Source organism: Triturus cristatus, chromosome 2_1 (genome assembly GCF_964204655.1).
Source record: "Triturus cristatus chromosome 2_1, aTriCri1.1, whole genome shotgun sequence".
Lineage (NCBI taxonomy): Eukaryota > Metazoa > Chordata > Amphibia > Caudata > Salamandridae > Triturus > Triturus cristatus.
In genome coordinates, this window is record NC_140581.1 from 1,134,767,196 (window position 1) to 1,134,792,772 (window position 25,577).

Consider the following 25,577-nt stretch of genomic DNA (forward strand, 5'->3'; position numbering starts at 1 on the left):
CCACTGATATGCTAAGCACTCTTGAAGGGGGTGCATTTGGAGTCTTGCGTAAGGAACGATTAAGGTGCAATTCGCCATCATTCCTAGCAATTGCATAAACACTTGAGCTGATAATGAGTGTTGGATCTAGAAAAAGGGGCGACCCGGTGTTCCTCAGAACCTGGGTATAAAGTTAATCCAGAAAAATGGGTTCTGTAGGGTGTTCAAAGAGTTATTTCCTATACGTACAAAGTATCGCACAATAGAACTAATCATAAGACATGTAAATCGCCCACGCCTATACATATGACTACATTGATTGTAAATAATCACGGGAAGACATTGAATGCATATCCAATTAGCATTTATATCAGAATTAATTCATTCAAATACATATGGGTGAAGATGGTGCTCTTGTGACATATGTGCTCAAGTGAGTAAACAATTTGTGTAGTATATACAGAGTGGTTCAGGGATTATATACAGGGGACAGGACAAAGTTATTTATGTAGAGGCCAGTATAAAAACCATGAGCCCTGGCTGCTAATGATGCTTTTCTTGTGCAGGGCCGAGGTTGGTCTGAGCCTAGGTGTATCGTCGACGTTTCAACCCAGGAGGTGCTCCTTTCGGTAGTCACAACGGGTCTTCATCAGGACTGTGTGTGGGAGTAGGGAATGGGGTGTTTTTAAAAGGCCTAAGGGCAAGAGGTAAATGATTAAAGGCGTAAAAATTGCTTTGTGGGGCGAGATGCGGGAGAAGGAAAGACTGAGCTGAACCACTCACCCAGTCTGGAAACGATTAATGGCTGTAAGTGTCCCAAAATTACACTTCTCTCAAGGATGCGTCAATAGGCGGATGGCTGTGAATTAAACGGAATGGTACGGGGTAAGATATTAACTTTGAGAGAGAATGTACGCAGCGCCCTGAATCAAGCTGGGTGAAGGCTTGCATGCCCGAATGGCAACATGCTGTGAACCAGAGAAATCCTACGGCATGATAACCATTAATTGAAAAACGCAGCAATGGTCATACGGATGGTGCGGTGTGGTCCAATGTCGTTAGTGCGATTATACGTATGCAGTGTAACAGACGCTGGTTAACCGCAATGAAAAAGGGTGCCGATGAATACGGATGGTGTAGAATGAGGACTAACAGAGGAGTCAGTCTGATTACAAGTCGCCCTCCTACCTCTAGGGAGTATGTTGCGGCGCAAGGGCTCACATGAAGAGCGAATCGGGCTAGGCCGCGCGGTGAGGCCCAGTGGGAGTTGAGCAGAACGGCGTGAGAAAGTGTCGAAAGGGGACGCCGAAGTTGGAGGCACTACCAACGGGAGGCAAGGAGACTGGTTGAAGCTAATCGACCAGGCTCGGGGGGTGAGTGGATGATTGGAAAGCGTAACAAATCGGCAAACGTGGTGAATCAGCAGTGGAAGAGCAGGCGGCAGTCCTGCTACGTATAATCGCACAAACGACATTGGACCACACAGCACCATCCTTATGACCATTGCGTACATTCTCTCTCAAAGTTAATATCTTATCCCGTACCATTCCGTTTAATTCACAGCCATCCAACTACGGACGCATCCTTGAGAGAAATGTAATGTTGGGACACATACAGCCATTAATCATTTCCAGACTGGGTGAGTGGTTCAGCTCGGTCTTTCCTTCTCCCGCATCTTGCCCCACAAAGCAATTTTTACGTCTTTAATCATTTACCTCTTACCCTTAGGCCTTTTAAAGAAACCCCATTCCCTACTCCCCCATACAGTCCTGATGAAGACCCGTTGTGACTACCGAAAGGAGCACCTCCTGGGTTGAAACGTCGACGATACAAATAGGCTCAGACAAACCTCAGCCCTGCACAAGAAAAGCATCATTAGCAGCCAGGGCTGATGGTTTTTATGCTGGCCTCTACATAAATAACTTTGTCCTGTCCCCTGTATATAATCCATGAACCACTCTGTATATACTACACAAATTGTTCACTCACTTGAGCACATATGTCACAAGAGCACCATCTTCACCCATATGTATTTGAATGAATTAATTCTGATATAAATGCTAATTAGATATGCATTCAATGTCTTCCCGTGATTATTTACAATCAATGTAGTCATATGTATAGGCGTGGAGGATTTACATGTCGTATGATTAGTTCTATTGTGCGATAAAAATGAGTGTTGGGGCTGACACTGAGAGATTAGAGTCTGCATGTTGCAGATTCTGACTGGGTTGGGACACGCTAGAGCTTTGTGAGTGTCTATTGTGGCTCCTAAATACACTTGTATGTTGGACCGTTGGAAATGAGACTTGGTAAGGTTTACAGTGAACCCAAGGTGGTGAAGTAGTTGCACTGTTTTTCAAGTGTGTTGTAGGCAGCTTTGCTGCGAGCTGGCTTTTATGAGCCAGTCGTCTAGATAAGGGAAGACATGAATGGGATGTCTTAGATGAGCCGCGACTACCGCCAGGCATTTTGTTAGTGTCTGTAAGCTCCAGGCGGTAACCATACTGGATAATTTGTAGTACCCACTTGTATGAGGTGATTGAATTCCAGACAGGTAGGAATTGGGAGAGACGTCCCCCGACAGGAGTGGAATGATCGGGGGGGTAACGGAAGGAAGTCACTGTTTGTTTGCGGGGGAAGTGCAGGTGAAGCTGCCTCTGCCTCTTGCCATACTGTTGTTTCCTCTAACACCTCCTCTGAAATACCCTCTTGATAAGGGGGATTAGTTATTGCCCTTGTAAGAGGAGGAGGGATTTTCGGTGGATACATTTTTGGAACCACCCTTGTAAAAGGAGCAGCAAAAGGAACCCCTATTGGTAGGTAACTGCAAAGCCCCCATGGACTTGCGACCTCCGTGTCCTTCTTCATTTTCTCTAGCGAGGTATCAACTGCTGGGCCAAAGAGATGTTCCTTAACAAATGGTTGGTTGAGAATGGAGGTCGGCACCTAAGGCTTGAATACTGAGATTTTCTACTGAGCATGCCTGCGTAGGAGTACGCTAATATTCATTGTACAGATTGTTGTGTCAGCTGCGTCTAGGGCACACCTGATAGATGTATTGGTGATGAGTTTGCCTTCTTGGATAAGATCATTAGCCCTAGTCTTGGGTTCATCAGGCAGAAATTGCATAAGTTATTTCAACTCATTGTAATGAGTCCTATCGTAGTGAGCCACCAAAGCTTGAGCATTGGCAATTTGCCAATGATTGGCTGCTTGTGAAGCCACTCTTTTGCCAGAGGCATCAATAAGCTTAGCCTCCTTATCGGGAGGAGGAGTCTCACCTGTGGTCTGTGAGTTAGCTCTCTTGCGAGCGTTGGAAACCACAAGCGAGTCTAAGGGCAACTGACCTCTGATATAAGCAGGATCGGTTGGGGCAGGCTTATATTTTCCTTCATGTTGCTGCTTTGGTCTACTTAAAATGTCTCAGGAAAATTCCCTGGCTTCTTCCTCTCTCTGCACAAAGAACTGCAGGACAGTCTTTGACTTTTTCAAGACTAGCCTATAGAAATGTGTTATATCTAAGCGCCCCAAAAAAAACAGTTGAAGAGGCTTCAGACTGTGCAAAATGCTGCAGCATAGCTACTCGGTCATGTACCAAAGTCTTCATCTGTTCCCTCACATCTATGCACTCTTCATTGCTTACCAATTTAGAAGTGTATCCAGTTGCCAATTGCTTCATATTTACAGAGCTTTTCAAATTTTTCATTTTCAATGTATACTTACACACTTCAATAATCTGCTATCATTTAAATTCTCTAAATAGTCGCTGTCCCCCAGATTCAAAGTTGCAGACCTCAAGGGGTTCATGAATCTAAGGTTAAGCACTGCTGTGTTAGGTTGCTGTTTTACTCCTCGTTCACGAAACCTACAGCATACTGTCAGAATCATGGGTTGATCTTATTAGTAATTTCAACAATGTTATTTTTTAAATATAAATCAGTGAGGTATCGCTGTAGATGGCATTTACTCACTATGTTCCCCAAGGGTTAGGAAAATATTCTATCTTTTGCTTGCTCCAAAACAAAAGTCTGATGGGTAAACCTGTTACCCCCAAGAGATCTTTGGCTGCAGAGACTGTGGCAATAGCTCGCCTAATAGGTGATCTCCTGTGATTTGAAAGACAAGTTGGACAAGATTGGGAAGCTATGTACCCTGCTCTACAATACCGTAATAAGACAAAGACGCCTTACATCCAAACTAGACTCTAAGACCTAGGTCTTTTAACTCCAGATGATCACCTCAATGAATCACTGAACTGACAAACTTTGGGGTGGCTTTTTTGCTACACTCCTCTTATTGATGACTTGATAAGAGCGTGGGGGGTAGGAGAGAGTTTTTGGGGGACTGTTTTTATTTGGTGGGTATCACCACCAACGTATTTTAACTTACAAAATATAATAAATATTATTGAAACTAAATATAATCAGCTATGCCATCAATGGTGTCAATTAAAATGTCATGAGTGATGTAATATAGGAGGTCATAAGCACCTAACTCTAAGTGGTGCATTTCAGTTATATTTAATGATAAGGTATGGTCTTAGCGCCTTGCATGTGTGTGCATCCATCTGTCCGTCTACCAAAAGGTGACTATATTAAAATTAGGAAGCTGTAAAGTGACTGAGAACATGGCCAGGCTGAGTAAACAGATGGCAAAGGGGAATGCTGTGCTTAAGCAGATGCTGCTCTATTTAACTTTTTTAGCTCCTTTTCAAATACATAAAGACTCGGTTCGGTTAATAAACTTTATTCGGCTAGTTGAAACAGCCATAAAAGTGCATTGGCATACAATAGTCTAAAAAAAATAACATCTCAATAAAATAAATCCATTTCCTATCCATTATATGAAAACCATACAAAAGGCAGTTTAAGATCAAGGGCTAGTTAATAAAAAAGGCTTTTAGTTACATTAATAGCTTTCAGAATAAAAAGGGCCACACGGTAACACACAAACGGTTCACGTAGTGCAACCAAGTATTTCATGGCAGCTTTATATGATCTGATGTTTTGTCTAACAAAAATAGGTTTTAGAAAAAAACTCCAAAATTCTGATAAAATGTACAAAACAATAAAAAGTGTGTTGTGCTTTGCTTACTTCGTCCATCACATGATCATGGGGTCTGGCAAGAAGGACAAGACTTCATGGTTGGAAAAGCCACTAAATGTGCACAATGCTGCATCTCAGTCTTACCAAGACAAAACGGTGTTGCATACTAGTTACACCAGATAGTTGTATCCACCCTCCTCAATCTCATATGACAGGTAAAAAATGGCTGAGGATTTTGAAGTATTAGCAGCCAATCGCTGTCCAGTACTATATTGAAAAAAAGTATCTTTGATAATTGTCTTAGTTAATGATAACACCTTTGCAGGATCTGACCATATGGGAAGATTAAACAGCATACTAAAGAAGGAGTTAATATCGATAACTATGGGATACTCTAAACCTTATCCAAGGCTAAACAATCTAAGATCATAGATCTGGTAAATCTAATTTCCCCTTTTTCCCATAGTGATAGCCATAGTAGCAAAGGTCTTATTAAAAGTATATCTTCTAGAGACTGTAGACAGACCTCCTGATGGACAATCATAGTTGAGACAGAAGTAGGTAGGCAATGAAGCAGTTTTAAAAAGTGTTTTCCTCCACTTGTAAGGCAGTATAATTAAAATAGCCCCAGAGACCGGCCACATACATGGTAGTAGACACCCCTCTAGCATTATAAATTTCAACCATTTCCTTGATTGGACAGTTACCTAATTTAGATGACAATTTTAAAATCCCTTGCGTAACCCTACTCATTTTAGCTGTAGAGTTTAAAATCAGTTTACCCCATGATGCACTACTAGTAAATAAAACACCCATGCTTAGGCCTACAAACCATGGTCAATGTTTTAGATTTATTAAACGCCATTTTCTGAGATGACATATACTCACTATAAGCATTCATTAATCTCGGTAAACCTACCGGGGTCCTACATAACTAAACAGCATCGGCAGCATATAACAATACTGGAATAGGACGCCCAGCAGCCAGTTGGGCATCAACTTGCAGGGCCTGCATATGGATATACACCCAATTAATAAATAGAGAAAATAGTAGAGGGGCTAACATACAACCTTGTAGAATGCCTCGCCATACTTTGAACTTGAATGAGCGCCCGTCCTGAGGCCTAAAACGGACTTTACTAGATAAATTCTCATACAAACCAGAGAAAAACCCTATAATTGCCCTTGGTGCACCAAACAAAATCAGTGTTGACCAAAGAAGATTATGGTCAACCAAATCAAAAGTGTTGCTTAAATCGGCAAAACAAAGATACAATGTTCCCAACTTAGCTCTAGTATGACTCAAATTACTATTTATTTTATTTGTACAGCTTTACATAGTGCATACCTGACACAAAGGCATCAGAGCGCTTTACAGTGTTTACATAATACATATTGGAGTAGACATGCAGGCAAAAAAAGGTACGTACATAAGCGAAACATATGATGGTGTTAGGATTAGTAGCTGATTCATTTTTGAGGTAGACATAGCATATCACTACATAAACTGTTTTAGCAACGCATAATACAGTGCAAATTGGGGTAGGCAGAAAGACATAATGGCAGTACGTACGCAAAATATATGAGGTCATTAAGATCAGTAGCTGATACATTATTGAGATAGAAACACAATGCATAGATACATTAGAGCAGGATTACACAAGGAGTAAGTCAACATACATAGGACTAAAGATTACAATGGGCTGCAGTGAGCATAAACAAAATATATGCATGCATTAGGATCAGTAGCCAATACATTATTGTGGTAGAAACAATAGAATATTAATAATGCATAAAAACATTTGCACAGGGTTATTTGTGCAGAGGCTTAGCCTTGCCTTTGTAAGTGGCAGCGCAGTTGTCTGGAACTTTAAGAGAGTGGGTTCAAAAATTTGCCGAGGAGAAGTTTCACTTTCACCTTCACCTTGAAGTGGGGGAAAGATTGATTTTCGCGCGAGTCTTGAGGTAATGCTTTCCAAATTCTGGGGGCATTCCCAGAGGAGGAGCAGGCTCGAGATTTCTCTTTCTTGAATTCAGGTGGAATCAGGAGAAGGCTGGTAGAGTTTCGTAGACGTCTCTTTTGTCTAGCTTTTGATATCCAAACCTCCCCACACATTTTAACCCTCTGGTAACATACCTGACAACATCTCAATGATCTGTTACTTCAGTCTTCTCCTTAGAAAACGCTATGAAGTCAACATCTCCTACTCTAACAAAATGGTGTTCCAGAGTCCCTTACTCTCTTGTATTGAGTTCAATATATTAGGACTCTAGTTGTTCACTAGAACTCTATGGTAATACTGCACTCAATTACTAGGTAGTTAACTGACAGGCTACTGTGTTTGAAAGGACGTTTCACTCTGCATTTCAGAACGTTTTATTGAAATAAATGAGGATTTTTTTTTCAGAACACACAGAAAATGTGTCCTCATTTTAGCTTTCTACAGCAATAACCATGATGATTAATATGGCAAAAAGAGCTCCTCGTTTTATTCCTTTTCTGCAGTATCCTCTGTAGGAAATGCAGTCAGTGTCAAAGCTTTGATTACATCAAGAGGGTATTCAGGTGTGCCAAACTTTTGTCATAAATAAAGAATGTTAGTACTCAGGTTGTTCATTAGAACATTATGAGGAAGCTGCAGTAGAACGCGGGGGACATCTGACAGGTTGCTGCTGCTGTTGATAGTACATGTTTCAGTGTGCATGTCAGAATGTTTTACTTGCATGGACGAGAAAGATATTATGAGAACTGACAGAAAATGGGTCCTCGTTTTAGCTTTCTAGAGCACTAACCATAATTTCTATGTGAAAATGACGCCCCCACCCCCTTAATTCCTTCATTTCTAAATATAATGCTTCTAGTCTTGCATTCCATCAACATTGCTTTCCGGGGTGCAACACTTCTGTCATAAATGCAGAATGTTAACGCTCTAGTTGTTTATTAGAACACTGTGGAAAGCTGCTGTAGGACAGTGGAATCAACTGATAGGTTATTGTTGGAAGGACACATTTTACTCAGAATATCAGATGTTATTCTCTCATGCCTGAGGAAGATAGTGGGAATTTACAAAAGAAAAATGCGGTCTTATTTTATATGTTGGAGCACCTTCTGTAACTATGATAAAACCATGACAGAAACTAGTTCTCTCTCAAACATGAATTATCAAATCCCAGAAGAGGCTCAGCATATTTCACGGGGTAATTTCACCCGAGAACTCACAAGCATTACTAAAAGGTGTAGAACACCACAAACAAATGATTTATATAGTGACTAAAATCTATTATCACCCATTTATGTGTGAGCATGCGCTAGCGCATGCGCTCTGGCTTGCGAGACTCTGTTTTCGATAATGGCCTTGGAACCCGCCCACTGCATACCATTTGTTTGCAGCGTTGTCAATCTGATTTCCTGCCTTCTAATTGGCAGTTCTTCGCATGCGTCACTTCAGAGACTCTTGTATTCGATAATAGGCTTGGAACCCGGCCATTGCCTGCCATTCGTTTGAGCGTTGTCACTCTAATTTTCTGCCTTCTAATTGGCAGTGCTTCGCATTGGTCACATCCTTTTCTGTCGGCAGCACTTGGACCAAGCACCGATTAATTTAAACTTAAAATAGTGTCCTCCTGCTGCTCTCTCGTTGTTTCAGATACTATTTGTTTGTTAAAAAAACGCTATAAAACAGTCAACGCTGTCCTGTTTATTGACTCCCTAGCCACCCCCATCTTGTTTTCCCCCAGTTACCCACCCCCACCCGATTGTCAAAGCCAATAGCTCGCAGGACGGCGCAAACTATTGGCTTTGCTAATGTTTTTTGTCTTTGCATTTTCTCATCTCCTGCCAGATCTGTGCTTTTTTTCTCAAAGGATGAGGTTAAAGAGTGTTTTATTAAGAAGCTGCATGGCAAAGCTCCTGGGAATCAGCATAGGTCTGGCAGGAGGTCTCCGACAACATTTACAAATGGCAATTTGATCAACGTGCGTCATCTACACACGTTGCCTTGATTCTGGAACTTATCTCTCTGGTGAATGTCTCCACTAACAGCCCACTGCAACTACCCCATTTTCTGCCATCCGCGTTAAACTGTGCGCCTTCTACACAAACTCCTAGTCAACGGTAGCATTCACAATGAATTTTTAATTTTATCTGGACCATTTGTTGATGCATGATAACTGCACTGGGACTTTTCTTCGTGTAAACTTGTTTTGTTTGTATAGCTCTTGCTTGCTGCTTTTGAGACAATTCACAGCCCTTCAAAGATGTAAGGTGTGGCCGGGTGGGACTCTATTGTCCATGGTTGAATACTTCCATCAACGTTGTTGAATACTCTAATCAACGGCAGGAGGATACCCTCATATCAAACTCAATTAACGAATTACAGTGCCCACACTGCAAAATCCGTGTGTGTTGCAAGTAGAGGAACTGGCAAGGAGTTCTTTTGAGACACAGAGTAAATAAACACTTTTGACTGCCTATGCAGTGCAGCTGAAAGCATGGACTAGTTTAATTCAAAGCATACAAAACAGTGCATGCCCTATATATTGAAAGTGTATATTTATTTTTTTCCAGCTGTCTCCCTCACGAAGTTCTCTGCTCCCTTCATCATGCTTTGTGTTCCCCTCTGTTTGTTTCTATCCCACCGTGCCACTCACTGTTGCTTCAGCAACCGGTTGCTTTCGCACACCTTCGACTTCCCGAGTGTTGCGTATTTCAATGGATTCTCCCTGCACAGATTTTAGAGACATCTCAAACTGGTCACCGCCAGCTCTTGCCCTGTCTACAGGCTGGTCTAACCTGCGCCTACCATCGAGCACATCGAAGAGCTGCTTCTCCACTCTGCCTGTTTTCTCTTCAAAACAGTCTGTCTTATGCCATGGGACACACCTCACATGGAACTTCTGCTTTAAACATACCATTCTCATAATACTATTATTAGATTGGATTTCAGTTTTGCCTTGGCCTGCCATTAAGGGTCAGTCACTGGGTGTCTGCTGCTAAGAAATAGAAGGCAGGCTGGGAAAGCAATACAATTTTGGAGGGTGTAAATTGCCACCAGAATGACAGAAGCCAAAGCCTGCATGTCCGTGCACGTTCAAGCCGGCAGCACAGATCCACTGATCTTTAGTACAACACATTACTCCTTGCATGATTTTTCAGGATTATTCAATAGCTTTGTTCAGCTTGCAACCTGGCAGTGTCCATGTTGCAATATGCAAGGCAATGTAAGGGCAGAGATGAGCGCCTGTTTGATAGGCTTCAGTTCCCCGTTGTTTTCTGGCCTCCACCCCATATTGATTTCCTCACATTTGCTTTATAAAACCTTCAGTCTTTGTTTTTCTTTTTAGTTACCAATCCAACTCTGGTCGGTAGCTAAAAAGGAAAAACTGCCTAGTCAAAACTTTTTTTTATGATAGCACCCATCATTTACGTGATAGACTCAAGGAGTACTATGCACAATTCCTCATTGTACAATATTTGACAATGTTTTAGCCCAAATTAGTTATTGGCATAGCATCATTCTTTTAAATGTGAGCAATCATATTAATAGTACTATTTAATCACATTTGAGAATTAGTAAGCACAGCACCAGTCATGTGAAGAGCTCTGCCTATAGCAGTTTGTGAGTGGCCTTAGCATTGCAACATTTACTGTGCCCAGGCACACTGAGTTTTAACACTATTCAACCAAGAGCATGTCTAACAGCAATATAGCTATGCACATACTAGATGAGCTATAAGTGCAGCCATATATTTCCTTGTACCTCGGACTGGTGCTTTCAGTCATAGTAGTAACAAATAAGAGGAAAGGCCGCAGGTCTCTTCACTCGTTTGCAGACCTGAGAGCCATTGCATAGAAGCATTTATTATATCCGCTCATATGCTCACTGTGTTTTGCTCACCTTTTCAACCAGCCTTCAACAGGAGTCTCTCCATTATTAAATGTTTTTCCATTAACATATAAACTGATTCTTAGTCATACCTTTCTCATCAGGTAGGATTACTCCAGACATCATGTAAAACACCAGGACAATGTGTCATTTAGAAGTGCCATCTGTTTGATGTAGCTCTTTCTTGCAGGTTTCTTTTAGACTCTTCAGAAAGTTCCTTTTCGAATAGTACCACATAATTATAACACTCTTTACTCTAGGAATTTTATTCCTGGATATAGGCGTATTTAACATTGTCCCTGGAAACAATAGATTACCTTTACAAAAATCGTTCAGCTGCATCAAAAGTTATTTATTTATTTTTTACCATACTGCATGGCATTGAGGATGTTAAAAGGATAAAAACTATTGTCGAAGTCGATAAGTCTCAAAAGCCAGAGCTACTGACTTTGCCAATGTTTGTTTCCCCCCAGCAAACCCTTTCACCCCCATCACCTTCCGGTCGCTCCTTCTATCATCTCCAATCAATCAATTGTTTTCTCCTCCATCTTTTTGTTTGGCAGTTTTTGCATAACAATCTTCATGTTTTTCTATGTCGTGCCTAGACAGCACTTACGCTGTCTCTTCGAGACATGTTGTATACACTTTGTGGGCTTACAGCCTGCCCATTGCCTTTTTACTCGTTACTTCGATTGTCCTTTTAAAAGGCTTGCTTACTAGTGGTTAATATTTGCTCTCTGTCCCTCCTTTTTGTGTTTTGTCTCCTCCATGGAGCAGTACTTTGTTCCTTGTTTCCTGCTCGTGTTTGTGGAAGCTTGTTTTGCTTTACCTTTATTGTTGCTTCCTTCCACCCCTGCTAGTGCTCGCCTGTCTCCGCAACATCCATCCCACAACACAGTTTGCCCAGCCCCACTACTCATCTCAGGTCGCTACATGCCCATCCCATCTTCCCCCCCCCACAATTGCTGCTTACCCAGTCCCTCTCCCCCCCAATGTTACTTGATTTAATGCATTCCGACCGCTGCTCAGCAGACCATCTTAGGTTCTTAATGGCGACAGACGCTTGCTTTGCCAAAATGTCCCATGGGGTGCCGCGAGAGAAAGCGACGTCTGTTGAGCAGTGCCCTACTGTCTGCAGAAGAAGGACCAGAGCATCTTAGTCCCGAGCAGTGCTCTGAGCGATAGCAAGTGCAGCTTTCCGTGCCCCGAAGCGGCTCCGATCGCACGGATGGCTTTGATGGCTACCTGCTATTGCGAATAGGAGCAGTGCTGCTGGGGATGTGTCAGTGGGCTCTGCCTCATTAGTATGATGGAGGCTGTCTGTCAGAGGTCCCTATCCTGTCCCTCATCTGGTAAACATCTTAACTAGGAAGCGTTTATAACCCACAAACTAACCTAAGGCTGCCACAAGGGCGGGGCGTGCATGTTGTTCAGGGCTCAGCCTTCTGAAGGGAACGTGTGTTTGCTCCTGCATATTATTACAAACACCTTTGGCTTCATTTGTCTTTCTCCAGTGCTAAAGACTGCTTTCGTGCAAATACACAAAGCAGGGAAAAAACAAAAGATTAACCAAACTCTCTTCCTGCTAATCACACCAGTGTGTGCACGAGTATGCAGAATTCTCCCTTTTAAAAATAAATATATTTAAAAAAACAAAAAAACAATTGATGGCTGTGGGTTAGACTTTAACATGTCCTAAACAGCTTAACACCTTTTGCAGTATTTTGTTATACATGATCCCAAGCTGCAAATGGTTACATCGAGAAGCAACTCGCTCTCATTACGGCACATAAGTTAAATGGAAATATTGAAGTACTGGCACCCACGCTACTAGAGTACCTGTTTGATACTGAGCAGTGCCAGTACTCTCCTACTGAAGGTACTGCCATCCCCCTGAGAAGTGCAGGCACTCTTCCAAATTTTAGAAGTGCGTGTACTGAGTACGAGGAAGAGCCTCTTGAATATTTCAGGGAATCGCATTTTACGAGAAGGTTCAAATAGCATATTTTTTGCTCTAAACCACCACAGGTCTCCTGCTTAAACTATAAGCGTTTGCATGTATGGGTACTTGACTTTGAGTTAACTGAGCAATTGGTTATCCATATTAATAGTACTGGAGTACTAGATCTCCTTATGCTGCTCTTCATAGGTTGTATCCCTGGTTAGGAGCGCACACTTCAAGCTCAACCATCAAATGGTTGCCTCAGAACGCCAAACGGACCGTCACACAAGAACTAATCACCAACAGGCTCGTCTATGACAACTCTCCACACCAGAATCTCCAAACAACTCCTACACAGACTCAAGACCACCTAGAACGCAGCCACAAAACTCATACCCGACCTCCCATGCCGCAACCACATCAAGAAGCTTTACTAGCTCCCTATGCACAAGTGCAGCCAATTCAAACTTTTCACGCATGCATACAAGATCCTTACACAACATAGGACCAAAATACATGAACAGCTGCATATACTTTCACCAAACCACCAAACACCTACGCTCTGTCTCACTCACACATACGCCCCGCATCTGCAAAAGCAAAACTAGAGGTTGCTCATTTTCCTACATCGCACCCAAGACATGGAACGACCTCCCAGTTATAGGTATTAATAATTCCTCAGCCTCATCAAACTGACTGCATTCACTACTATCTGATGTTTTGAGCCAGGGGTAAGCTATCCAGTATTGGCAAAGCGATACCATATGAACCTGCTGTTTAAAAACAAGCAAGCAGGTAAGGCTGTGGGACCAAAGAGTGACAGTGATTTACAATTGTATCCTCCAGCAACAAAATCAGACAGATTAGCTTACTTAAAATCCTTTTACTTTTGTTTCCTGTTTAATACCGAAAAGTCTAATACTCGTAGTGACTGTAGGGAGGAGTCCATATGGTCTCAAGGCTTCCAAAGCAACACTTAGTTCTCGCCAAAACAATTTATCATTGTGGAGCTTTAAATCAATAACGAGCTTTAAGGAAAGTTCCTTATCTGGCAAGCATTGTGCTGGTACAAGCTTTAAAAATCTCCTGCTCCCATTTGTTACTCATAGTGCTTACTGTCACAGATCAGCGGCTTTGTAATGCTTGCAGAAACAAGGGGTGCTCACCCATTACCTCTACGAGGCAGCATAGCTGCCAGGCTGTCACGTGGGCCAACCCAGCCAGTATTTTTAGCTTAACTCGGCATGCTGGGATTTAAGGGGGACTGCATACCTATAACAAACAAACCAAAACTACAAGTCCCAAAATCAAAGTCTTCTTTTGGCTAGAAAGCCAGGACTATTAAAAAAATATCACATAAACTGGTCACAGGAGTGTGATTACTTACAGTACGCTATCCAAACTCATTCTGAACCTGGAAGCATGGCTCTGCTTTTGGAAAATATTACAAAATCAATGGACACCCCAGCTAAAGTACAAGTTACAAATGTGTTTCTCCACCCCTCTCACCACCCCCACATTGTGCAATGTATAAAACAAAAGGAAACATGTTACTATGCATTACTCTCTGCACTGGAAGTATCAACCCAGCCAACTATCTTTCCCTAAAAGCCTGAATGCTTTAAATGCATTTTACGACGCCAAGAAGCACTTAGTGGCCACAGTACCCTGCCGATTCCATGCTATGAACATCGGGTTCCTTATCCTGTATGACGCTAATCACACAGGGTGTTGTGGCTATGACCACAAAGCGGACAATGCCTCCCAGTGCATTTGCCTCTGGCATTGTTTTATAGCACTGGATGCAGACACGGACGACAGATTCAGGTCCTGTGCTCATACTGTGGTACCCAACTGCGCCCATCTTGGCATTTCAAGGCACACAAACAGAAAATTCTCTTCCCGGCTCCCCATCTTTGCTGTCACAGACAACTCCCTACTTCCTTGTGTCACTTTAGCAAGGCACGGCCCTCCTCCTAAATATGTGACTGTAAACATCTCACCACATAACAAACTGCATATTTCACTATATTTACGTTTGCACTGAGAGGCTGGACACTGCCTAAGCCAATAGATATCTCTGGTTTTCATAATAATATCCATTGTCATCTCGGTGTAGTCACAGGGATAACTACTCCTGCAGAATTGGTTTCATATGCTCATCGCATACACAAAACACAACCTGTAAATAGTGTACTGTAAGCTCAGTGCAGCTACACACAGACTGTAAACAATGCATTATTCATTGGGTGTTCTTAGTGAGGTCAGGCATAGGCCATACAAACTGAAATAGCGCACGCACACACACAGTAACAAACACAGAGTGTAGTAATTGTATAGCTCTTCAATCCCTGGCGGCACAGCACCCAGCATAATGTGCTGCATAGCTACACACATATAAGGTCCAAAAGGCACGACCTATTGGCTATGCCAATGCTTGTTTAAAGTAGTGATGCACTATTTGATTTTAGTGTAATTCAATGCACACAAAAAATTATTTTGCTATTTATGGTTTTCGAGATCCATCACATCTCAATGAGTAGGTCGCACAAAAAAAACTCTTCTGAGAAGCAGCCCTGCCAAATACCAAGCATCAGGCATTAGGCTAACGCATTTCAGTGTGGTAGTCCGCATCACTGCACTGAAACGGAACATCACGCATTGTAGCGCCTCCTCAGCTGTCAAAGCAGGGGCGCTGCTAATGCACCCAATACTAACTGAATTTTAGCTGGAGTGGCAGTAAGCGGCCACTTTGGGGTGTGCGCTGGTCCCGGCAGGCTTGGCGGCTGGCTCAGCTGCTTGTAGGGTAGCTGCTGCAGTGCTACAAATGTAACTAACACAATTAATTGTTGATTCACCAGACAGCGCCGCGGGATTACAAGTCAGTGACATTGTCGGACTCTAGTCACAGTGCCCGGCCAATGGGTACTACCGAGACAATCAGTGAGTGTAATCCTCACTATAATAGGCGGGTCGGTCCAGCAGCCCGCGGTGCGAGCATGCACACTTGATATTAAGTTTTGCCTGTGGACCACAGCGGCAAATCTGAATCTGGCTGCTGGCAACCAACACAGCTTGACGGTGCAGCTGGAGCCCCAGAGCACACATGATGACCAACACTGCACTTCAGCACAGAATCATTATGCCCAGGCATCCAGGCCGTTTTGTTGCTGCTGGGCTAGCCCGAGTCGTTGTGGCTAGACTGGACTTGCGGCATTACCGAATTTAATTGCCCCACTGCCACTAGTCTCGCTGTCACTCTTGATGCAGAGGTGCCTGGAGTGTTGAGGTTTATGCTCGTCACATGCTGCTTATGCTAAAATAATAAATTATGCTTAGACATTTCCTTCCGACTTCACTTAAGCTCAGTCGCCATGGCCCAGCTCTGTGACAGGCCACTGCTGGCTGCATCGTGCAGCGGTGCCATGCGGCTGGTGTGAGAACTGGTGTCCACTGCGGTCGTGGCTCAGTGACAGGCTGGCTCCAGGCTGCACCGTGCCGTACTGAGCTAAACAGTATTGGCTGGAGTGGGATTCCTGGCCGCCAAGAGGGATGTTGGTCGTCACTGGAGAAGTGGTTCAACTCCACCGATGGCAAAATGGTAACGGGGTATGAACTACTGTGCAGCAGCCGAGAAGATGGTGTACAAGTGGAGAGGCTGACCGGCAAAATACGTAAAAGTATGAGGCGCTGGTCAAACAACTAACTTGGCAGATCAGTGTACATGCTATTTATATGCGTAGTTGCTAAGGTCTTACTTATTTAACAAGAGTTTGGAAGTTATTGTCTGCTGTCTGTTCCTTCGCCAACCCCACCAGGTTTCATCATACAGCACTGACTGTGTATTGTTTGTGTTCCGTTTTATAAATTTAATAAGAATATTTTTTTTTAAGTTGCTCCCGGAGGTACAGCAACTCAGAATCTATTTAAATGCCATTAACAAGGCGCTTTTCAAAACAGTCTATGGCATTCTGGCGCCCAATTTTGGTATTTGTGTCAACTCAGCAAGGCACCGGCCCTAAGCTCATTGTTTGAACAGCATACTGTGCTACTTTATGTAGGAGTATGATTTCATGTAGGACAGAGAGGGAGCACTACCAGTCACTTACATTCCTAATAAAAGTGTGTGAAAATAAAAAGGACACTAATGTGAGATGTGCTGCACGGTTGGCACACACACTAATCGATCCTGCAGTGTCCTTAGTTCCCTGGTGCTTTGCTCACTGCTTCTCATTGCTCAAATGGGTGTAATTTCTGATATTTGTCTCCCTTGTCTTCATTGCTTGATTGTGCTCGCGAGAAAGTGTCACTCATAGTCGCTGAATGTCACTCAGAATTACACTGAAAGTATGGCAATATCACACATAGCAATCTGAAACCTTGGCTGCTAAGGAGAAGCCATGTTTCCAGTTTTCACAGAGCACAGCAGTTTCTTAGAAGCCGATGCTACAGGAGTGATCTGATCAGCGCCAGTTTCACAACCGTGCACAGAAATGTTCGTTCCTCTGAGAAACGAACATCTTACTGATGCGCTTGATGAGGTACTAAATAGTGCAGAAGGAAGGCAAAATACAATTTCTCTGTGTTTGACAATCGCGTCATTAGTTTTAAGAAGCTGCTGAATGTGTTGTATGAGGAAAGATGTTCTAGTCGAAATGCTTCATTGGTTGAAGAGTAATAGTGCACAAACGCGGTAAAAAGCGAAGATGTGGATCCTCGTTCACACTACGTCAGGCTTTGGCGCTACAGGAAGAACGGGAATGTTACGGTTTAAACGCTGCATTTCAATTAAAAATCACGAACTAAGTACAACTAAAATGCATGGGTTTTACTTGGAAACAAAAAGTGAGAAGCAATACATTTAAAAAATACGAAATTTGAAAAAGAACACTAGCGTATGTTATTCTTTTGTAATATGCAAGTTTTAAAAAACACAAAAGGTCAAATATGTTACAAACGTTTGAAATGGGAAGCATGCTGCCTGTTATTTATGAAGGCTAGCGACGTCCTTATTTTTGTAACATCGTGACATCACGCAGCTTCGGTCTGATTTGAATCTCAATGTTTTGTGCTGTAATACTCTTTTAATCAGTTGATAATCATTTTAAAAGTGTTGCTTTCATACAATCGCACAAGACAAAAAGCATTGCAAAAGACAGAGGTTGGTAGCTAACGCCAGATCAATTGGTTCTGCTGATGCATGTTTCTTAGTTGTGACAGAAATGTCCTATGGGAATTAGCATGGGAAAACGACATTTTAGGGCCCCAATCCCCCTCCTTTCTTTTGGCCAAGGTTTAACAGATCAGCGCAAATCTTTCCAGGAAGTGGCGGAGGTGGATTTACTTTTTGGGAAAAGTTTCGAGAAGACTTGTTCAACGGCAATAAAGTTTGTAGCGAAACAAAAACCTTATTTCTTCTGATAACTCTAACCTAATTATAACTACACTGTAGCGACGCTCACTATGTAATATAATGACACATATGTAGTATTCCACGGTCTAGTGTTTTACTAGACCGTCACACTGCATCCGCGGGCCAGGCGTGGCCTGCGGGGTTCCCAATAAGAGGAGCCGCCCGCTCGGGGGCGGGATCTCCAAGCCTACTCTTTGGCTGTGGCTTTGTGTGTCCGCGCTGGCTCCCCACGCTGTGGCCTACACAGCATAACGCCCCCCCAGGTCCCGAAGGGCCCACGTTACACTGGCGACGAGGGTGGGGGCTCAAGACCCTCACGTGTACAAGCTCCGACAACGCGGGCACATCACCGCTGGAAAAGAAAAAAAAAAAAAGAACGTCGAGACTCGGCTGCTCTGGGTGCGCGCACGTGTGCCGGCCCGCGCGGAGCATCCAAGGCCGCGCTGCACCGCCGGAACCACAGTAGTCACGCGGTGAGTGTTTTCTCCGCTCCTAACGCCCGGACACCAGCCAGCCTACACAGCGCAAGAGCTGCACTCGGGATGAAGATAAGGAGGGCAGCAGCAGTGCCCTGATACTCTAAAATTAATGCCACATTGACCACAGGGACCAGAGAGGAAAAAAAAAAAAAAATAACCGAAACACAGCGAAGAGGAAGCTGAATACACAAGTGCAAGGGGACAAGGCAAGGAAAGCGCCAAACCCACAAATAAGCGCTGGCCCAGAGCATAGTGCCTATTACCACTAAACTGGCACAGGCCCAAGAGGCAGAGCAAAACCACAAATCGGCGGAGCAATAGAAGCCCCAAACACGCAAGAGGCGCCACAGTGAACACAACAAGCAGTCAAGGGAGAAACACATCAAGGGAGGGACACATCACCCACCCAACCGAGACAAAGCGGCCTCCTGCACCCGGCACAATGGTCGACAACGCCCAAGGGGCTGCACAGGGCCCAGGGGCCGCACCAGGCCAAGCAGCAGCGCTTGCTCACGCCCTATTCCAGCATGCAGCATCGGGAGTCTTACCCCCATTCAGCGAACTGGAAGACCCCGCGACGGCGTCGCCCAGATGGAAGATCTGGATAGAACAGCTCAACAACTATTTCATCATGACCAGGGAAACTGACAACGCCATAAAAAGGTCCCTGCTCCTGCACAACGCAGGAGACTAAATATTCAAGCTGTTCAAATATTTGCCCAACACAGGGGCGGCAGGTGATTACGACGCAGCAGTAGCCGCCCTCGATGCCCATTTTGATCCACAGCTGAACCCAGATTTTAAACGGTTCAAACTGTGGAAAGCCCGGCAGAGAGAGGGGGAGTCGATGGACGTATTCTATGCCCGACTGCGTGAGCTCGCTAGCACGTGCACAGAAGACGACCAGCCAAAAGAAATACGAGCACAACTAATACAGGGGTGTCGAGACAAGACGCTGAGAGGCCTCATCCTGCGCCAACCAAAAATCGCAATCGAGGATATGCTAGTACTGGCGAGATCACACGACGTGTCGGCAGCCAGAGCATATGAGATGGACCAAGCGCTCACCAAACCCCCGGAACGGCCCAAAAACATCAAGGTAGAACAGGCAGACGCCCTTCGAGGCAAACCAAGAGGAGGCCCATTCAGGAGCCAGAAAACAGAGGGGCCCAAACCAAAGTGTGGATATTGTGGGCATGAGCCGCATGCCACGAAAGACTGCCCAGCGCAAGGGAAAACATGCACTAACTGCGGGGTACCAAATCATTTCTCCTCCGTGTGCCGGAGACGCACTAGAGGCCGCGAGTACCGGAACACAAGACCCCCGACGAAGGCAGTACGGCACCTGTCGTTAACGGACGTGAGGCTGCCAGAAGATCCGAAGAGAAAAGGGAAGAAATACCAATAAACAAGTGCAGAGTCCTCGGACGAAGACGAAGGAGAAGCATTCCTCATCTCGTTCGCGCGGGAACTCAAGCTGCGCCGCAGGCCGCAACCGACGTGCGTAGTCCACGTGGCGGGAACGGAAGTACAAGCAGTCATCGACACAGGGGCCACTGTAAACGTCATGGGCCTGCAGCAATATTGACGTCTAACACCCCGTCCTTTAGTGAAGCCATCCAAAACAAGAATCTATGCATACAGGGCCGACACACCTCTTCCGTTGAAAGGGAAGATCACAGTCCCCATCAAGGCAGATGGCCTAGAGGTAACGACAACAATACACGTCGTCGACAGGGAAGCAGACACCCTTCTAAGCAGCCATACCGCAGAAGACCTGGGTCTAATCTTGTTCGCGAGAAGAATACAAACCCATCAAGTAGAGGAGCTGCTCAACCAATTCCCGGAACTATTTCAAGGGCTTGGACGCATCAGGTGTAGTCCAGTCAAACTACACATTGATAGGACAGTCGCCCCAGTGGCCTTGCGACACAGGAGGGTTCCTTTCCACTTACGGCCGTTAGTGGAAAAAGAGCTGGAGACCCTAGAAATACAAGGCGTCATAGAGAAAGTATCAGGCCCAACGCCCTGGGTGTCGCCGATGGTCATCGCTGAGAAGCCAAAACAGCCGGGGGCGATACACCTCTGTATTGATATGAGGTTACCGAACAAAGCTATATGACGGGAGCGCCACATCACACCGACTATGGATGATATCATCGCGGATGTGAACGGATCCAAGTGGTTCTCAAAAATCGACCTCAACGCAGGGTACCACCATCTCCCACTGGCCAAAGAGAGTCGGTACATCACCACGTTCAGCACCCATCTAGGCCTAAGGAGGTACAAGAGACTCAATTTCGGAATATCGTCAGCGGCAGAAGTATTCCAAAATACGATAAGGGAAATGTTGTCCGGATTGCACGGCGTGCTGAACGTCAGTGATGACATTCTTATCCACTTTGCGACAGCTGCCGAACATTATAAACACCTCCACAACACACTGGCACGCCTCAAAGACCACGGGGCAACACTACATAAGGATAAATGCCAGCTCTTCCAGCCATTACTAGAATTCTTCGGGTACGTGTTCAACCAAGAAGGCATCCAAGTAGACCAGAGGAAGTGCCAATCCATCAGAGACGCACCGGCACCAATGTCCCCAACAGAAGTACGCAGTTTCCTAGGTATGGCAACGTACTGTGGGAGGTTCATCCCAGGACTAGCCACGCGGGCGGAACCACTACAAGCCCTCACAAAATCAGACGCCAAGTGGCAGTGGGGGCAGAAAGAAGAAGAGGCATTCCAAGGCATAAAGGACGCCCTCCTAGGAGAAGCCACACTTGCATACTTTGACCCCGCAAAACGGACCGAAGTACTAGTAGATGCCAGCCCTGTAGGGCTAGGTGCCGTCCTAGCCCAGGAACAGGAACCAGGACGATGGGCAGCGTTGTCATTTGCCAGCAAGTCACTCACCCCTACGGAAGCGCAGATAGAACGAGAAGCACTAGCGATCAAATGGGCCTGCAACCACTTCCACCTGTACCTCAAAGGACATCCGTTCACGATGGTCACAGACCACCAACCACTCGTACCACTCTTCAAGGGGACGGCGCCTCACCCTCCGCCGCGGATCGAGAGATGGGCAGTGCAGCTGCAACCCTATGAGATGGAAGTCGTATACCGGCCGGGAGCTAGAAACCTTGCCGATTTCCTGTCCAGGCACCCGGCCCCAACACCCGAAGAAACCAAGGAGGTGGAGCAATACATACACCTAATATCCACAGCGGCCTGCCCTGTAAACATGACCCTGGAAGACATCAAAGAGGCGGCCACCACTGATGGTGTGTACCAAAGAACTCTAGACGCGGTCCAGGAGGGATCGTGGGCCAACTATCTACGGCCAGCCAATGCCTGGAGCCCGGAGGAGCGAGAGTACACTGGGAAGATGTGGCACATACGACATGAACTCAGCGCCACCATCGACGGGATCCTGCTACGAGGAGCAAGGCTAGTAATACCTCAAGCCCTGAGACACAAAGCAACGCAACTAGCCCACGGAGGGCACCAAGGAATCACGAAAATGAAGGCCAGGATGCGAGAGAAAGTCTGGTTCCCCGAGCTGGAAAACATGGTGGAAGAATATGTCAGTCGATGCCCGATGTGCCAGCTGACTGGAAATGTAGAAAGACCCGCACCAGTGATCACTGAAGACGCCAGTACTGTCCTGTGGTCGCGAGTAAGCATGGACTTTGGGAGCTTCCCCGGAGGGAAACACACACTGGTACTAATGGAGGAGTTCTTGAAGTACCCCGTAGTGGAACTGGTGGCGTCAACAGCATTTACCCAAGTAGAACCCATCCTAGAGAAAGTGTTTGCCATGTTCGGTTTCCCTCAGGAAATCCGCAGCGACAATGGACCTCCCTTCCAGGGAGCAGAGTTTGCCACGTTCCTAAGCCAGAGGGGAGTGCATCACCGACGGATAACCCCCCAGTGGCCACAAGCCAATGGCGATGTGGAGCGCTTTATGCGCACCCTAAACAAAGTGTTCCGCATCGCAAGCGTAGAACAAACAGACCCAGAAAAACGGCTTCACGAATTCTTGAGGGAGTACCGGAGCACGCCCCACTGCACCACTCAAAGAAGCCCGTGGGCCCTGATGTTCCAAGGCCCACAGAGAGACCTATTCCTGACATGCCCAGGGTGGACACCGCCACCCGTAGAGACTGAGGAGGTGCAAGCCAGGAGAGCCCGCCGGAACCAACGAGCAAGCCTCCACTGCCGGGCTACGCCAAGAACACTTCGCACAGGAGCCACCGTCCTCTTCGAGGACCGCCGCCCCGGGGGAAAATTCAGAACGAACTATGAGCCCGGGCCGTGGACAGTCACCGCAAGCCGAGGGACCATGGTAACTGTCCAAAAAGGAGGCGAGGACGTGTCCAGAAACGCATCCTGGTTCAAAGAGGTGCCCCCAGGACACCCGGAGAGACCCACAGAGGGGTCCACGAGTAGCGCAGCTACCGATATACCCGGAAGCACCGAGGACACCAGGGGGCCGGTGGACAACTCCACTCCAGAGAATGGACCTCCCGCCAGTCCACGATTGCGAGGATCTCCTCAAAGGTATTGCCTAAGGCCCAATTCTCGCCCCAGTCAGCGATTGAGGGACTTTGCCTGCTGACGATATCCAGATGCTGACGCCGGAGGGCACGCAAGTATTACCACCCCGGTGGTTTGAACTATCTGAACTAATGTGAGTTGTGATCATTGTTTAGTTAACCAATTTGGATAGGGATGTAGTATTCCACGGTCTAGTGTTTTACTAGACAGGGTAACACTGCATCTGCGGGCCAGGCGTGGCCTGCGGGGTTCCCAATTAAAGGAGCCGCCCGCTCGGGGGCGGGATCTCCAAGCCTACTCTTTGGCTGTGGCTTCGTGTGTCCGCGATGGCTCCCCGCGCTGCGGCCTACATGGCATAACGCCCTCCCGGGTCCCGAAGGGCCCACGTTACAACATACATGTATACACACACAAAAACGCATTCCCCAGGTTCAGTACATGTACGTCATTTCCTTTTTAGGGTGACATTTTGCCATTATAATGTGGTTTAAATCTCGTTCGAGGTTGTGACAGCAGTTGTTGATTTGAATGGTGGATCATATTTGATTGATGTACACCACCACATACAGCATTTTAATAACAACGACATTATAAAACTATATACAAACTGCATTTTTGCCACATCTTATTCCAAGAAGAAATGAGGAAATCTAGTTGCACATTTTGCAAAAAAATAGACAAAACAAAAAACGGTAAAATCGACAAACAAAAGTTTAATTTACAACAAAAGCTATTAAGTATATGAACTAAACTTACTAGAATTATCAGCATAACCGGCCCCATATAAATAAGCAGGAAAAATGTTGTAATCATGGACAAAGAAAAAATCCCGCGAATCCACCAGTTTTTCCACCTGCAAAACATCAAGCATAGAATTTTGTCAGAAATCGTGGTCTATGTAAAAAGAACACGAGTATGTATTGATATATTTTATTAGATGTATGCACATCTATCGGGCGCAACAGATTATTAGCAAATATAAGTTTTTTCAGCATGTTATCTAATCAAATGTCTCTACCATGGTCAAAGGCTCATCAAAAGAAAATAAAGTATTTTTTAAACACATTTTATGAAAGGGACCACAAAGAACTCCACAAAAGCCATACAGCTGACCAGAACATAGGTATATCAAATACAACACAATCTGTAGCACCTATTGGAAACATTTGTTTTGAATTTAGTTTAGTAAGCAGCAAATAACTTTAAATCAGAACATTGTATTGCTGAACAAACACCATAAATAGAAGATGTTTTACATAAAACAGTTATCTCTGTGTGTATGACAAAGAGAAATAGACCAGCGAAAATAGGGCAGGTTGGAACGGAACTGTACAGCACATTGACTTTGCAAATGACATGAATAATTTGAGAAGGCAATTTCTAGGATTATAAATAGGTAGCGATCAACATCGGGGGTGTTTTTATTTGTATGGCTGGGAGTGACATTGATAAGAATGTAAACTCCCCCTAGACGAAATCTTAGTGTATAAAATCTCCGAACATTATATGTAAAAGAGTCTCTCAAGCTGTGTATAAGCTCACTCATGTAGAAATTGTAGCCATAACTGTTTAGGTACCAGGTGTGGCTGCTGACATGTAGAATTGCATGGTTTACAATTGCCTCAGCGCCCTATGGCTGTGAACACTTGCTCACTGCGAATGAAGCGACGGGGAATTTCTGCCATGTACCCAAGAAAGAAAGCATAAGATTCCTACTTTCAGAGACCTGTTATCTGATCATTGCTGCCACACTTTCTGTCCCTCTGTATTATTCAACGATCAAAGGTCGCGCTGGGCGGGGGCGTGGACAGCGCCCGAGAAGGATGGTTGCCGGCGCCCGACGTCCCCGGGACAGCGAGAGGGATTTCGGTCTCGACGGGCAGCAAATCTGCTACACGACATCTCAAACTGTCAGCTTTGTCGTTGGAAATGCCACGGAGCTGAATAACATCCTTTCCATCTTACGCAAACGAAGATAAAAGAAGGTATTTTGCATTTTTTGCCTGGAGCGCTTCTCACACGGACTCTGCCGCCATTTTGTCCGCTCCGCTCGCTCTTCACATTTCTCTCTTCGCATCTCGTAAAATTCCAGCGCTTTCACCGGCATTGTTGTTCGAATGATTGACATGCCCTTGAATTGCCGCGGATGGAACTAAGAGATGCTGTGAAGTTCTTTTTCTCCTCATAATGTTTGTATTTTTTTTTTTTTAATGAAGTACTCTCTACACTGAACTGTCCGCCATTTTGTGCTCTACATTCTGTGAAGGCTT

At 45.0% G+C, this 25,577-nt stretch overlaps 1 protein-coding gene across 1 annotated transcript in view; it reads right to left on the reverse strand.

The window, feature by feature from the left end:
- Window positions 1-25,577, reverse strand: part of CDS1 (CDP-diacylglycerol synthase 1) — a 467,729-nt gene that overhangs the window by 330,500 nt on the left and 111,652 nt on the right. The window contains exon 3 of the mRNA XM_085636573.1: window positions 24,064-24,160. Within this exon, the coding sequence (XP_085492699.1) occupies window positions 24,064-24,160 (97 nt within the window). The remainder of the gene's footprint in view (window positions 1-24,063; window positions 24,161-25,577) is intronic.